General features: G+C 43.4%; 1 protein-coding gene across 2 annotated transcripts in view; it reads left to right on the top strand.

Moving 5' to 3' along the window:
* Positions 1-13,577, top strand: part of LOC135205593 (uncharacterized) — a 514,233-nt gene that overhangs the window by 390,194 nt on the left and 110,462 nt on the right. For both annotated transcript variants that reach the window (XM_064236362.1, XM_064236363.1), the window contains exon 11: positions 11,763-11,889. In XM_064236362.1, the coding sequence (XP_064092432.1) occupies positions 11,763-11,889 (127 nt within the window). The remainder of the gene's footprint in view (positions 1-11,762; positions 11,890-13,577) is intronic.

Here is a 13,577-nt window from a genome sequence, read left to right as displayed (position 1 = left end):
AAGGCTCACAAAGTGCTTAAGGAGAAACTTCCAGTGATGTGGAGGGCTAATGCAAAAGCCTGGGTAACGAGACTTGTTCACGGAGTGGGTAAATCTGTGTTTCGGCCAGACAGTGAAGAAATTCTTGGAAGAGAAGCTCCTCCCTCTGAAATGTCTGCTGGTGTTGGACAATGCCCCTGCCCACCCTCCTGGCCTCGAGGAAGATATCCTAGCGGAGTATTTCTTCATCAAGGTTCTTTATCTTTCGCCTAACACCACCCCTCTCCTCCAGCCCATGGACCAGCAAGTGATATCGAACTTTAAGAAGCTGTATACGAAACATCTTTTGATTAGAGATGTTTCGACATCACCGATACCACAAACCTCACCTTGCATGAATTTTGGAAGGAGCTTTTCGATGTTGTGATATGCATCCGACTCATTGACCAAGCTTGGCAGGAGGTTTCGAGGCGAACCTTGAATTCCTCGTGGAGGAAACTCTGGCCTGATGCTGTATCCGCTGAGACTTCGAGGGATTCGAAGTGGGGGAAGCTGGTGCTGCAGATTCAGAAACAGTTGACGATCCTGAAACTGTTTTGCAACCAGATCTTGACGAGATCGTTGCACTCGGCAAGTCCATGGGGCTGGTCGTTGATGTCGAGGACGACATCAACGACCTTCTCGAGGAGCACCAAGAGGAGCTTACGACGGATGACCTGAAGGAGTTGGAGGCCATGCAACATAACGTCGTTCAAGAGGAGTTCTCTAGCAGCGGCGAGGAGGAGGAGGACGACGACCCTTTGACAACGGCAGAAATTAAGTATGTTCTAGCTGCTTTTCATAAAGTGCAATCATTTGTAGAAAAAAAAGACACCCCGAAAAGGCTTACACAGGTCGTATGCTTGCGCAATTCGATGAGGCTTGCCCGAGTCGTTTCAGGAACATTATGAAAAGTAGCCAGAAGCAATCTTCCTTAGATAGTTATTTTTTAAAGAGGCCTTTAGTATTAGCAGGAATAAGCAAAAAGGAAGAACCAAGTGATACCAAAAAACAGAAAGTTGAAAGTGGTGAAGTTGAAATTTTATAAAAAAAAAAAAAAAAAAAAAAAGAAGGTACGTAAAGTATAAAAAAGTAAAAAAACAATGTAAAAATAAAAAGACAAAAATTTTTTTAATTTTAGTTTTTTGTAAAGTTAAGTTACAGTGTTGTTAATGTGTTTCGTAAAGTTTAGTTTATGTATGTTTTCCTTATATTTTTTTATGTGTTTCGTAAAGTTAAGTGTACATACGTATCTGCCGTTTGTCCTCCTCCTCTGTCGCCACTTTTGGAGATAGCCTCACTCGAAAGGTAAGCTTCCACATTTTACTACATACGTACAGTATTTCTTGTATACCATGTACACTAATACACTTTATTTACAGGTAATTAGCAGTACGTATTAAGTTAGGTATCAAATGGTCCAAAGTGTTGTAGTATTTCATTGTTTATAGGTCAATTTAGCTTTATTATGAAATTTACTGGGGTGTTTTTGGAGGGCTTGGAACGGATTAGCCATTTTACATGTAAAATGCGGTCCAAGATACGAAAAACTCATGATACGAAGGGCGCCTCGGAACGGATTAATTTCGTACCTCGGTGTACCAGTGTATTTCATTGACAGCAAGCCCGAACCTGTCAGTATGATGGTTTATGTTGATTGATTATCATATATCTGAAAGGATTAAATTTTTTTAGTAGATTTTTATCTAATTATTATTATAAGACAGAAATTGTCAGTAATTATAAGGGCTTGTCAAGCATAGTTTATGTAGAATAATTAATATTGAGATTAGGCATTTTAGTTTAATTTTTTAATTTTTTGAAGGGGTATAAAGCAAAAGTGATTATTTTGGCTAAAATTTATGTATGTCTTAATCCTATTGTAAATACCATATCCTTATCACAATAAATAAAGATTTCCTAACCAAACCCAGTTTGCCTCCTGTTAGATTCATCTTGAAATTGATTATGTTAAAAAAGGAAACCTACTGAGAAATCACCAGGTAATATAGCTGGTAATGAAGAAAGTCTGATAAGTTGGTGTGCTGCTGTATTTAGCAAGTCTCTAGATGTGAGGTCTTCAACGTTGGAGTCACTGTGAGGCCCCAGAAGGGTCGCCAGCCTTTTTTCTGGAGGCTGTAAGATTGTTCTTGAGTGAGGGTGTGATGAGAACTCATTGTTTGCTCTGGGGACAGTCTGCTACTTATCACAGAAACAAGGTTTAGGTATAGCTTGTGTGAGAAAGCATCCCAGTCAGTCAGAAAAATGCTCTAGAATATTCAGGACAAGTAGTCAGGCATCCAACAATGTCCCAATGTTCAGTGAGAATGTGTGTATATGGCAAATTAACAGCAAAAAATTGGTTGTGGATAGACTTTGAAACCGTCAGAGCAAAAAGGCCTAACAGATTTGGAAGGAGGAATAGATTAAAACTGTAGGTAGGTTTGGGACCTGCCATAGTGAATATAGATTCCTTTTGTACTGTCTTTGGTTGATGAATAGTAACCCTACATATTTATTAAATAAAAATTGTTTTAGCTTTTTTCAACTTCACTGCTGTGGCGGGCCTTGCTGACAGCTGTGCCAGTACAAGTTTCTGGACCTTGATGACAGCTTGCGATGAGCACCCTTTGTACGTGCTGGGGACAGTCTGTTACTTGTCACAGAAACAAGGGTTAGGTGTAGCTTGTGTGAGAAAGCATCCTGGTCTGTCAGAAAAATGCCCCAGAATGTTCAGGACAAGCAGTGAGTCATCCAACAATGTTCCAATGTTCAGTGAAAACTTGTGTAAACAGCAAATTAACAGGGAAAAATCATTTGCGGATAGACTTTGAACCTGTCAGAGCCAAAAGGTCCAACAGATTTGGGAGCAGAAATGAATAGCAAAAACACTGTGTGTTTTCAGATAAACTTGTGACCAGTCAGAGGAAAAAATGTCTTGCAGATTTGGAAGTGGAATAAATTAAACTGTAGGTAGGTTTGGGACCCGTCATAGTGAATAATATAGATTTCTTTTGTATTATGTTTGGTTGGTGAAAATATAGTAACCCTACATATTATTGAATAAAAAAATATAAAGGAGGTGTCATTGGTCATATTGAGTTGTTCATAAAGGGTCACAGTATGAAAAAATGTGAAAACCACTGCTTTAGATATTCCCATGTGGGTATATTAATGAATTTAATGTACGTAATTGGGTTCAATGTATACATGTGTGTAACAGTCATATGGGTGCATGCACACATAATATTTAGTTTTCATGATGAACCCACTAAAGCAATTAATTTTTAAAATATGTAATTTGAGTATTACCTCATCTGGAACCAAATATATATTTCTGGGCTTGGCCGTGTTGCACTGTGAAATAGGTTCCTTTAGCACTATTTGTAAGGTAAAATATTGTTATAATACCAGAGAACCGCTAAATTGGAAATGCCAGAATATTCTGGCTCGCTCACCTTTATTAAAAGGTGTCGGTATGGTTTCTGGGCCGAGTGAAATCACTACCACGGGTCCTTTTCCAATTAGCCTCTCCTACATGAAAAAACCTCAAAAAGAGAGGAGCCGACCTATGGCTCACTACCTGCTACTGTGTAGCTAGCGCCTCTGACGACATTCCTTTGATAACACTACTACGCTGCACACATGTTTTCTTTTGCTGTGTTGTGTTACTCGCTTTTTGGAATTTTATTTCACCATGGATCGTCAATCTGCTTCTGCCGGTCATACCTAGTCCCTCCAGGACGTTCCTCTTTCTCTTCATCTCATTTTATTTCCTTTCCCCCTGTCTATACTATATATTTCATTTTATTTTATCTCATTGTTGTGAGTCGGCTTCGGTTGGCCTATAAGCCTTCCTTTCGCCTGGCCTTCTTCACCTCGTGGGTGCCCGCACCCAACCGTGAGAAGTCCAGGCGATCACGTAGTAGCCACCACACTACCGCACCTCTCCCATCCCCCCCCCCCCTCCCTCCCTCCCCCCCCCCCCCCCCCTCCCACCCAGGTGGGTTGATATCTCGCTCACGTTGTCGCTGACAACCGATCCGAGTTCCCCCTTGGGGGTGGAGGGAGACCCCCACGGGGACCCACGGTGTGCGGGTGGCGCTACCCAACCATTCTCATCCCAGAGTAGGGGAGGAGCTCGGCTCTACCCAGCCTCGGCTGGCCACCAGGCTCGGGTGAGCTCGGCTTCCCTCGGCTCTCTGGGCCATACCCTCGTCCTCAGTCACTCCCTCCCACCCGCTCTGGCGGAAATAGGATTCCGGCATAGCCGGATTCCTTGAGGGTGATGACTATGCGGAGGCTCCGGCCTCTGACGGGCTTACATTACGTGTATTTCATTTACCACCTTATAATTTTCCTTGTATTTGTATTTGTCTTATTTTTACTATCGAAGCCAATGTGCTTCTCCGGGAGCTACCACTCCCTTTTAGTTTAAGTGTTATGGCGGAGTCACCGAGCTCCGCCGCCTCACCACTCACCCGATCTCTCCTCCCATCTCAACACCCGGCATCTGCTTGGACTACTCCTCTCCGGTGTATGACTATAGTAGCTACCCCGCTTCAGTAGTTTTCTGTTCTCCGGTTTCACCGGAAACACAGTTAACTTCTTGCTACTAGCTCTACCGGATTCCCCAGCATGGTGCATGGCAAGAGACGGCCGAGTCTGGAATAATTCTACAACACCGAACCACTCCGGTGTTATGGCATATCAACCACGGACATTGTCCGGATTGTTAACTATGGTACTCATGTATCATTCCATTTACAGGCCACCCATTGTATGGAGACCGGCTGCAACGCCGTCCTCCAGGATCCCTGTGGGCACGATGTCTGCCGGACCCACGCCACCTGCGCAGTCCAACTAGAAGGTTCAGTAGTGTGGCATCAAGAGAACTGTTTCACCTGCTACGATCTCGTGGAACGAGTCTCCTCTGATGTAAGTGACTCTCCGGCGTGTACATAGAGATACAGGGTGGACCATTGTAATATATATGTCAAACATATACCTTCTAAGTTAAGTTATAGTAATAAGAGATAAGTTTAAGTTTAACACTAGCCTTCTCTTACAGGCAGCCCAGTCTGTTCGGGATGCTGCTCTTTCCACCCTCAAGGTATGGGTGGACGGCTTCGGGCGGAATGTAGGCAAGGCGAGGCCATACATCCTCTCCCAAGAGATGGCCAGTTTGATCTTCCCCGGGGGGAAGAGCACCGGCTACGTAGACCCTGAAGTAGCAGCTCCCATCATAGCATCTATCCAAGACGCGGTGTCCCAACACTCAGAGGAGGCTTCAGCGCAGGAGGTCGCAGAGGAGGTCGCGGCACTCGATTTGGACATCGAGCCCATGACAGTGGACGGCATGGGCAACGGTAAGGATGTTAGTGAGGCAAGCTTTGTAGGTGCTCAAGGCCTCCCCTTGGGCACGTCTAGACCTTCTTACCCTCCCTCTTCTACTTCCTTCCAGGGATTCTCTGGGGGATTTCCATCATCTAGATCGAAATCCCTCTCGGCAATCCCTAAAGTCAAGGGCAAGCGTGACTCTAAAATTGCTGCCAAAGCCCCTTCCTAGAAAATCAAACACCAGCCAAGTCTATAAAACTTTGGCTCACCACCCCGGAGCGGACAAACCCAAACATGGGTCTCTCTCCAAGGGCTCGAAGACCAAGTCTTCCAAGGAGAGAACCCACTCTTCCTCCTCGGACCCTGTGGCATCCACCTCTAAAGGTGCGATACCGAAGGTATTCAAGGAGAGGGCAGAGCCCCCTCCTTCGACCAGGAAGCATTCGCATCCAATATGATGCAACAAATGGGGAACATGGTTGGAAACTTTGTCAATACCAAGTTTCAAGAAATCCTGGAAAGGCTGGTTACACAGGAGACCATAGTCGCAGGTCTCCAGCAAGGCGTAGCATCGGGGCTTCAACAAGCCGGCCAAATAGCCCAAGGCCAGGTTATGCCGGACTCCTCCACTCTCCCTCCCTTCCACCCAAGCAACCCATGGAGGGTGGCTAACTATGCACCTTTTGTAAACGGCATGCTTACGATTGAGGGCTGCAGAACTCGAAGGATTGAGGACTTCGAGTTCTACCCACCAGGGTTGCAGGCCCTCAATGAATGGCAGTGTGTTAACACTAAGATCACGGCCTTCAGGAGTCCCTTTACAATTTTCACGGTGGATGCGGACACCCCGATCCTGTTCACATCTAAGTGGCAGAACTCACTCTGCAAGCTGCAATGAGAGATGAGCCTATGCCATAGCTCCGGGAGACGGAATCAACATCTCTGCTACTTCCCGGAACAGATGACCTATGGGTAGACCTACCAGCCACCTTCTCAGTTGGCAAACTTAAACCTGACTGCGCCATCTCTCTATTTAGTGAGAGACTACCCAGGCTGTCTGATGGGCTCATCCAGACGGAATTCGACGCTAGGACACGGCTTGCGAGGTCCCTCAACGCTCTAGTCATGACAGAAGCAGCGGCTCTTGTGTATTCACAAGAACCGTTGTTCAAGATCATTGCTAAGGCACAATTGCTGAGTATGCAATGTGACTTATATGATTTTGTTGTGGCTAGGAGGAACTGTAGGAAGCATGTCCTAGCAGAATCCACGATCAGGCACGAACCCAACAGACTCCTGGCCTCTTCTATATGGGGAGCGGATCTTTTTCCAGCCTCAGCGGTCAACGAGGTGCAACATGAGGCTGCTAGGTTGAACCAAAGCCTACGGGTTCCGTGGGGATTAGTCTCCAAAATAAAATCGGAGTCTTCCACATCAAATCCCAAAGCAGAGAAAAAGCCTAGGAAGTTCCAGCCCTTCCAGGCACCCCAGCAACAAGCTTTGGTTCAGGCAGTACCGGTTCCCCAACCGTCTACCTCTAAGAGCCAACCCCAACAGCAGTTTGTGCTGTTGACACAGCCACAACAGCCGCAGGTGTCAACTTCCTTTGCTGTCTCCCCAGCCTTTAACCCAACCTTTGAAAACCAGGCATTTCAGGCATTCAATAGGTTCGGTAGGGGCAGCAGAGGTAGAGGCGCCTTTCGTCAATGAGGCGGCGGAAGGGCTACCAGCCGAGGCAGAGGTGCACGCGGAGGGCGTGGAGGCCGTCCATCAGCAACCCAATGAGAACTCCCAGGTAGGGGGGAGGCTGTACCTCTTTCGCCATCGTTGGAGGTTCAGCAATTGGGCACAAAGTATTGTGTCCAAAGGTCTGGGCTGGAGTTGGATCGAAGGTCCACCTCCACCTAACACCTTCTATCAAGAACCAACAGCGGAGTTGATAGGGTATTCCTGCGATCTCCTTCAAAAAGGGGCAGTGTCAAGAGTCAAACATTTAAAATTTCAAGGTCGCTTGTTCAGCGTGCCAAAGAAAGACTCAGACAAAAGAAGAGTAATCTTAGACTTGTTCCGTCTAAACTTATTCATTCTCTGCGACAAGTTCAAGATGCTGACCATTTCACAAGTGCGGACTTAACTTCCCCGTGGGGCCGTCACCACCTCTATAGATCTTACAGACGCCTACTATAATGTCCCGATAGCAAGACACTTCCGCCCATTCCTAGGCTTCAAGTTAGGGAACCAAGCCTACTCCTTCAAGGTAATGCCCTTCGGGCTCAACATAGCCCCCAGGATATTTACAAAGTTGGTGGATATGGTAGTCCAGGAACTAAGGTCTCAGGGTATCATGGTAGTAGCCTATCTGGACGATTGGCTCATATGGGCCACAAGCATCGAAGATTGTCGCAAGGCAACAGCCACGGTCATCCGTTTTCTTGAATACCTAGGATTCAAGATAAACAGGACAAAGTCCCGGCTAACCCCGGCGTCCCGTTTCCAGTGGCTGGGAATTCATTGGAACTTGGATTCGCATACTCTATCAATCCCGCCGTTGAAAAGGAAAGAAATAGCCAAGGCAACCAGACAATTTCTGAAATGCAAACAGACGTCCCGGAGAAACCAAAAAGAATCTTAGGTTCTCTCCAATTAGCTTCAGTGACGGACGTCCTATGGAAAGCCAAACTGAAAGATATAAATCGGGTTTGGCGTTCAAAAGCGAACAAAAGGTTCTGGGACAGGTTAGGTCCGATTCCGGCGATCTTACGGAAACGTCTTCGTCCCTGGGCGGAGGTCAAGAATTTTTCAAAGACAATTCCACTACAGTTTCCTCCACCGGCCTTAGTGATCCACAGATGCATCACTAACAGGTTGGGGAGGATACTCACAGTACAAGAAGGTACAAGGTACTTGGTCCCTTCAATTCAGCCAGCTTCATATCAATGTCCTGGAAGCCATGGCGGTGTTCCTCACCCTGAAGAAGATTCACCCAGCCAAGAAATCTCATATCAAGCTGGTGCTCGACAGTGCAGTGGTAGTACACTGCATCAACAGGGGATGTTCCAAATCAAGCCACGTGAACCATGTCATGATAGCCATCTTTTCACTAGCAGGCAAGAACAAGTGGCACCTATCAGCCACTCACCTTGCCGGAATAAGGAACGTGGTGGCGGATGCGCTATCACGCTCAGTCCCACTGGAGTCCGAATGGTCTCTGGACAAGAAGTCATTCAGTTGGGTATGTCAGCTAGTACCGGGGCTCCAGGTGGATCTCTTCGCCACGGGATCGAACCACAAACTCCCTTGTTATGTGGCCCCCAACCTGGACCCTCTGGCTTACGCCACGGACGCGTTGGCTATAGATTGGAATCAATGGAACAAGATTTACCTTTTTCCTCCGGTGAATCTTCTCATGAATGTTCTGAACAAGCTCAGGACATTCAAGGGTCAGGTGGCTCTGATAGCTCCCAATTGGCCCAAGAGCAATTGGTTCCCTCTTCTTCTGGAGTTGGGCTTCTGCCCTCAACGGATTCCCAACCCCAAGCTGTCACAGCTAGTACAAACGAGGACTGTGTTCGCTTCCTCACCAATTCAGAAAGCCCTAACTTTATGGACTTCATGAAGTTTGCAGCTCAGAGGGATGCTGATATCGATCCTCAGAACATCATGTTCTTAGAATCAGATAAACGTGAATCAACCCTTTGTCAATACGATTCAGCAGTTAAAAAATCTGGCTGGGTTCCTGAATGAATCTAATGTACAAACCATGACCACAAATCTTGCAATCTCCTTTTTCAGGTCATTATTTGAACAAGGTTTGGCAGCTAGTACTATCACTACTACCATATCAGCTCTGAAAAAGGTTTTCCAATTCGGACTCAAGACAGATCTAACAGATTCATACTTTACTTCTATCCCCAGAGCTTGCGCCAGGCTCAGACCTACTGAAAGGCCCAAGTCGGTGTCATGGTTCTTAAATGATGTCCTTAAGTTGGCCTCAGATACTAACAATACCTCTCGTGATTATCAATCCCTATTGAGGAAAACACTATTCCTCATAAGCTTAGCCTCAGGGGCTAGGATTTCAGAACTGTTGGCCTTATCTAGAGACCCAGGTCATATAGAATTTTTCCCTTCAGGGGAAGTGTTACTTTCTCCAGATCGACAATTTCTTGCCAAAAATGAGGATCCATTAGATAGGTGGGCCCAGTGGAAAATCGTTCCGCTTCCACAGGACCCATCCCTTTGCCTGGTAACTTCATTGAAAGATTACTTAAATAGGACAACTTTGAAATCTTCTGGGCCTCTATTTATTAGAGAAAAAGGTGGCACTATTTCCCTAAAAGCTATTAGGCAACAAATTTTATATTTTATCAAAAAAGCCAACCCGCAGTCCTTCCCACGGGTACATGATATTAGAGCTATAGCTACCTCAATAAACTTTTTCCAACATATGAAATTCGAAGATCTGAAGAAGTACACTAGCTGGAAATCTCCGACAGTATTCAAACGCCATTACCTTAAGTCCTTGGAAGCCCTTAAGTACCTGGCGGTGGCGGCGGGAAACAGTTTCCCCCGATACCGCCGGTGATAGTAGTCAATAGTCCAGCTTATATCTTTCCTTTGCCTTCTCCTTCCTACCGGCCTCATTAGCATTCTTGCCTTAGCCCCAGTTACGTCACTGTCGTACTGGTCCTTGGATGTAACATATTGTACATACTGATTAGTTCATAAGAACCTTCTATCTAAAATGTTTATTTACTATGATAATTTATGTTGTATGATAGTTTTAAGGTTATTTACTCTTTATGTTACTAGTTTGTAACTTGATCTAGATTATAATGAACTAACCTTAATTGTTTTCCATTTGATCCTTTTGGAAAGTAATTTGTGTTCTTCCTTTTTCCAAGCTTGGTATTTTCTCTGGTACTATTTCACGGAGCGACATGGCCAAGCCCAGAAAAGGGATTTTGACGTAGGAAAAATCTATTTCTGGGTGAAGGGCCCGTATCGCCCAGTGAAATCTTACCCTTGTCTCTCTCTCTCTCTCTCTCTCTCTCTCTCTCTCTCTCTCTCTCTCTCTCTCTCTCTCTCTCTCTCTCTCTCTCCCCCCCGGCTGTGCACCAAGCTTGGGTGCTATCTGCAGGTATGACGTCAGAGGCGCTAGCTACATGGTAGCAGGTAGTGAGCCATAGGTCGGCTCCTCTCTTTTTGAGGTTTTTTGATGTAGGAGAGGCTAATTGGAAAAGGACCCGTGGTAGTGGTTTCACTCGGCCCAGAAACCATACCAACACCTTTTAATAAAGGTGAGCGAGCCAGAATATTCTGGCATTTCCAATTTAGCGGTTCTCTGGTATTATAACAATATTTTACCCTAGAAATAGTGCTAAAGGAACCTATTTCACTGGGCAACACGGGCCCTTCGCCCAGAAATAGATTTTTCCTACGTCAAAATCCCTTTTTGAGTATTACCTCATCTGGAACCAAATGCATTACTTTATCCAGGGCCAAATAAGTATTTTGCCATCTGAAATCAAATGCATTACTTCATTTGGAACCAAATGAGTATTATGCAATCTGAAACCAAATTCATTACTTTATCTGGAACCAAATGAGTATTACATTATCTGAAACCAAATGCATGACCTGATCTGGAACCAAATGAGTGTTATGCCAACTGAAACCAAATGCCTAACTTCATCTGGAACCAAAAGAGTATTATGCCATCTGAAACCAAATTCATTACTTCATCTGGAACCAAATGAGTATTATTTCATCTGAAACAAAATGCATTACTTCATCTTGAACCAAATGAATATGACACCATCTGGAACCAAATGCATGTTCATCTCAACAAATACCTGAATTTCTGTAATACTTACAGACCTCACCTTCACAGACTTCTTTATCAGCTACATTTAGTAAGATAGTTTTTTCTGTGATACCTTTTTATTCTCCATGTATTTTGCAAATGAATTTTATAAAGTGGATGCCAAGTGTAAAATACCTTTTAGTTTTGGCTAGAAAGTATACAGAATTACAGCTAACTTTGGGACTTCTTGAATGTTCAGTTGTAAGCTTTACTGTAGTAACTTAGGGACTCATCATAAGGCCAGTCTCTTATAACAAGTTAAGTGGCTACTGTACATTATTTCCACTTAGTGTTTGTATTATTCAAAATTCTCAGGCAGAAAATGAGCTGTGTTGTAGATTTTTCTGCAAGTTAGTCTTTTGTTTCTAGTTTGAGTTATTCTTCTGAGATGTAATGGTTCTTTTGTAAGAAGGTATTTGAATAGATTGAATAAAGTTATCAGGGAATTGGTATATTAATGGTTTTTAGTTTCTTCTCTAACAAAACAGTCATTTTAAAAGTAAATGTCTATCTTTATTTTTTCTTTAATGTTTCCCAGAGATAAATGTATACACATTCAAAACAAGACCTTGTCAGATTGGTTTGAGTTGTCCAACAAAAGAAATTTGTCAAGGATATCATGGAAGAAAAGACAAAAGGAGGCCTCCTCTTATTTTTGACTACAGGTATGTTAATATTAGTGTTTATGAGTTTGTTGTGTATTAGGAATAACTCCATTGGTAGTTTTACTTCACCACTCGTTCAAATTTTTAGACTGTTCGAGGTCTGACCCAAATATTTGTACTTTAATGAGGAAAAGAAGTGGAGAATTTTATAGGGCTAATGAAGGTAATCTCAAGCCAATGCAGAATTTTAGGAGAAAGTGAAACCTTCATTTTTCATAAAACAAAATGGACTTTTTTTCATACAGATCCATTGCATGTTTATATAACCCACATTTGTGGCCTTCATTATTCCAGACAGTGCAGTCTTTTGTCTAGCAGGGAGGTAGATGCTTGCACCACATAGATCCACAGGGACAGTAGAAGTCACCTGCTTATTTTTCCCCTAGTCTGGGTGGAAGCAGTTATAGATCAGTAGTGCAAGAAGGATTTTTTCTTAGTGATATTCCGTATATACTTGGTAACATGCGATCTCATGTATTGTGTACCCCCAAATTTTCACCCCCCCCCCAAAAAAAAAAAAAAAAAATTATTTTATCATTTCTCACACGAATTCCTCTTTTGAGAGTGTCAATTCATTAAGTTGGTGGTTCAGCGTGCTAACAGGTGGCCTGAGTCATTTGGGCGTGTGCCACTACTCAAATTATTTTTTTTTTAAATCCCAAGAACTGACCATAGAAAATCCCAAGATTAAAAAAACAAACCAAGATAATAAAATAACTAAATCTGCCAAGCCTTAAGAATCCTAAATAATCTCTCTCTCTCTCTCTCTCTCTCTCTCTCTCTCTCTCTCTCTCTCTCTCTCTCTCTCTCTCTCTCTCTCTCTCTCTCTCTCTCTTTTAGAAAAAGATACTACTGTTAATTTGAGTCTTTAACCAATTGGTATTAACACATATCCACACTATTTGTGTGTTTGTGTGTGTGTGTGTGTGTGTGTGTGTATTCATAAAGTTTTAAAAATGTGTAGTACAGGTAATACATCTTTGGAAGAAGAAAAATAAACAAATTTTGTTGTTGTCAGTTGATTGGAGTATAAAGGGTGTTACCAGCAGGTGAAGAGAAATGAATTAATATTCAAGAGATTAAAGATATACTCTCTCTCTCTCTCTCTCTCTTTCTCTCTCTCTCTCTCTCTCTCTCTCTCTCTCTCTCTCTCTCTCTCTCTCTCTCTCTCTCTCAGAAACATCTTTGGAAGACAAATAACAAAACAAACAAATCTTGTTGTTAGTCCTGTGGAGTATGAAGGGTATGACCCGCAGGTAAAGAGAAATGGAATGACCACTCGAGAGATTAAAGGGAGGAATTTTGTTTCGGAGGTATGTCAACGCATTGTTATATTTTCTGGAGAGCCGCTGCCACCTTGTTGTTGAAGAATCTCTGAACCAACAATTTTGCACTCAGTCATGAGAAGGAATTCACTCTATTCTTCATGTAATCAGTAAAATACATACACTATTGAAAACTACTTATTGTATACAAAACTCATGCACTTAAATATACAAAACAAACACACATCATCGTCAGCTTTTATACAAAACTTTCTACTCAGACAGAATACAGCTAAAATCTTATTGGCTGGGTGGTTGCCATGGAGACTGTTAGCTAATGACTTCTGTTCTATTTATAGGCATATGTTGTGGATAGCACGATATTTGAACATTGGTATATCTTGGATTTTTTTACTGCTGATG

The sequence above is a fragment of the Macrobrachium nipponense genome, chromosome 24 (genome assembly GCF_015104395.2).
Source record: "Macrobrachium nipponense isolate FS-2020 chromosome 24, ASM1510439v2, whole genome shotgun sequence".
NCBI lineage: Eukaryota > Metazoa > Arthropoda > Malacostraca > Decapoda > Palaemonidae > Macrobrachium > Macrobrachium nipponense.
This window is presented reverse-complemented; position numbering and strand designations above follow the sequence as displayed.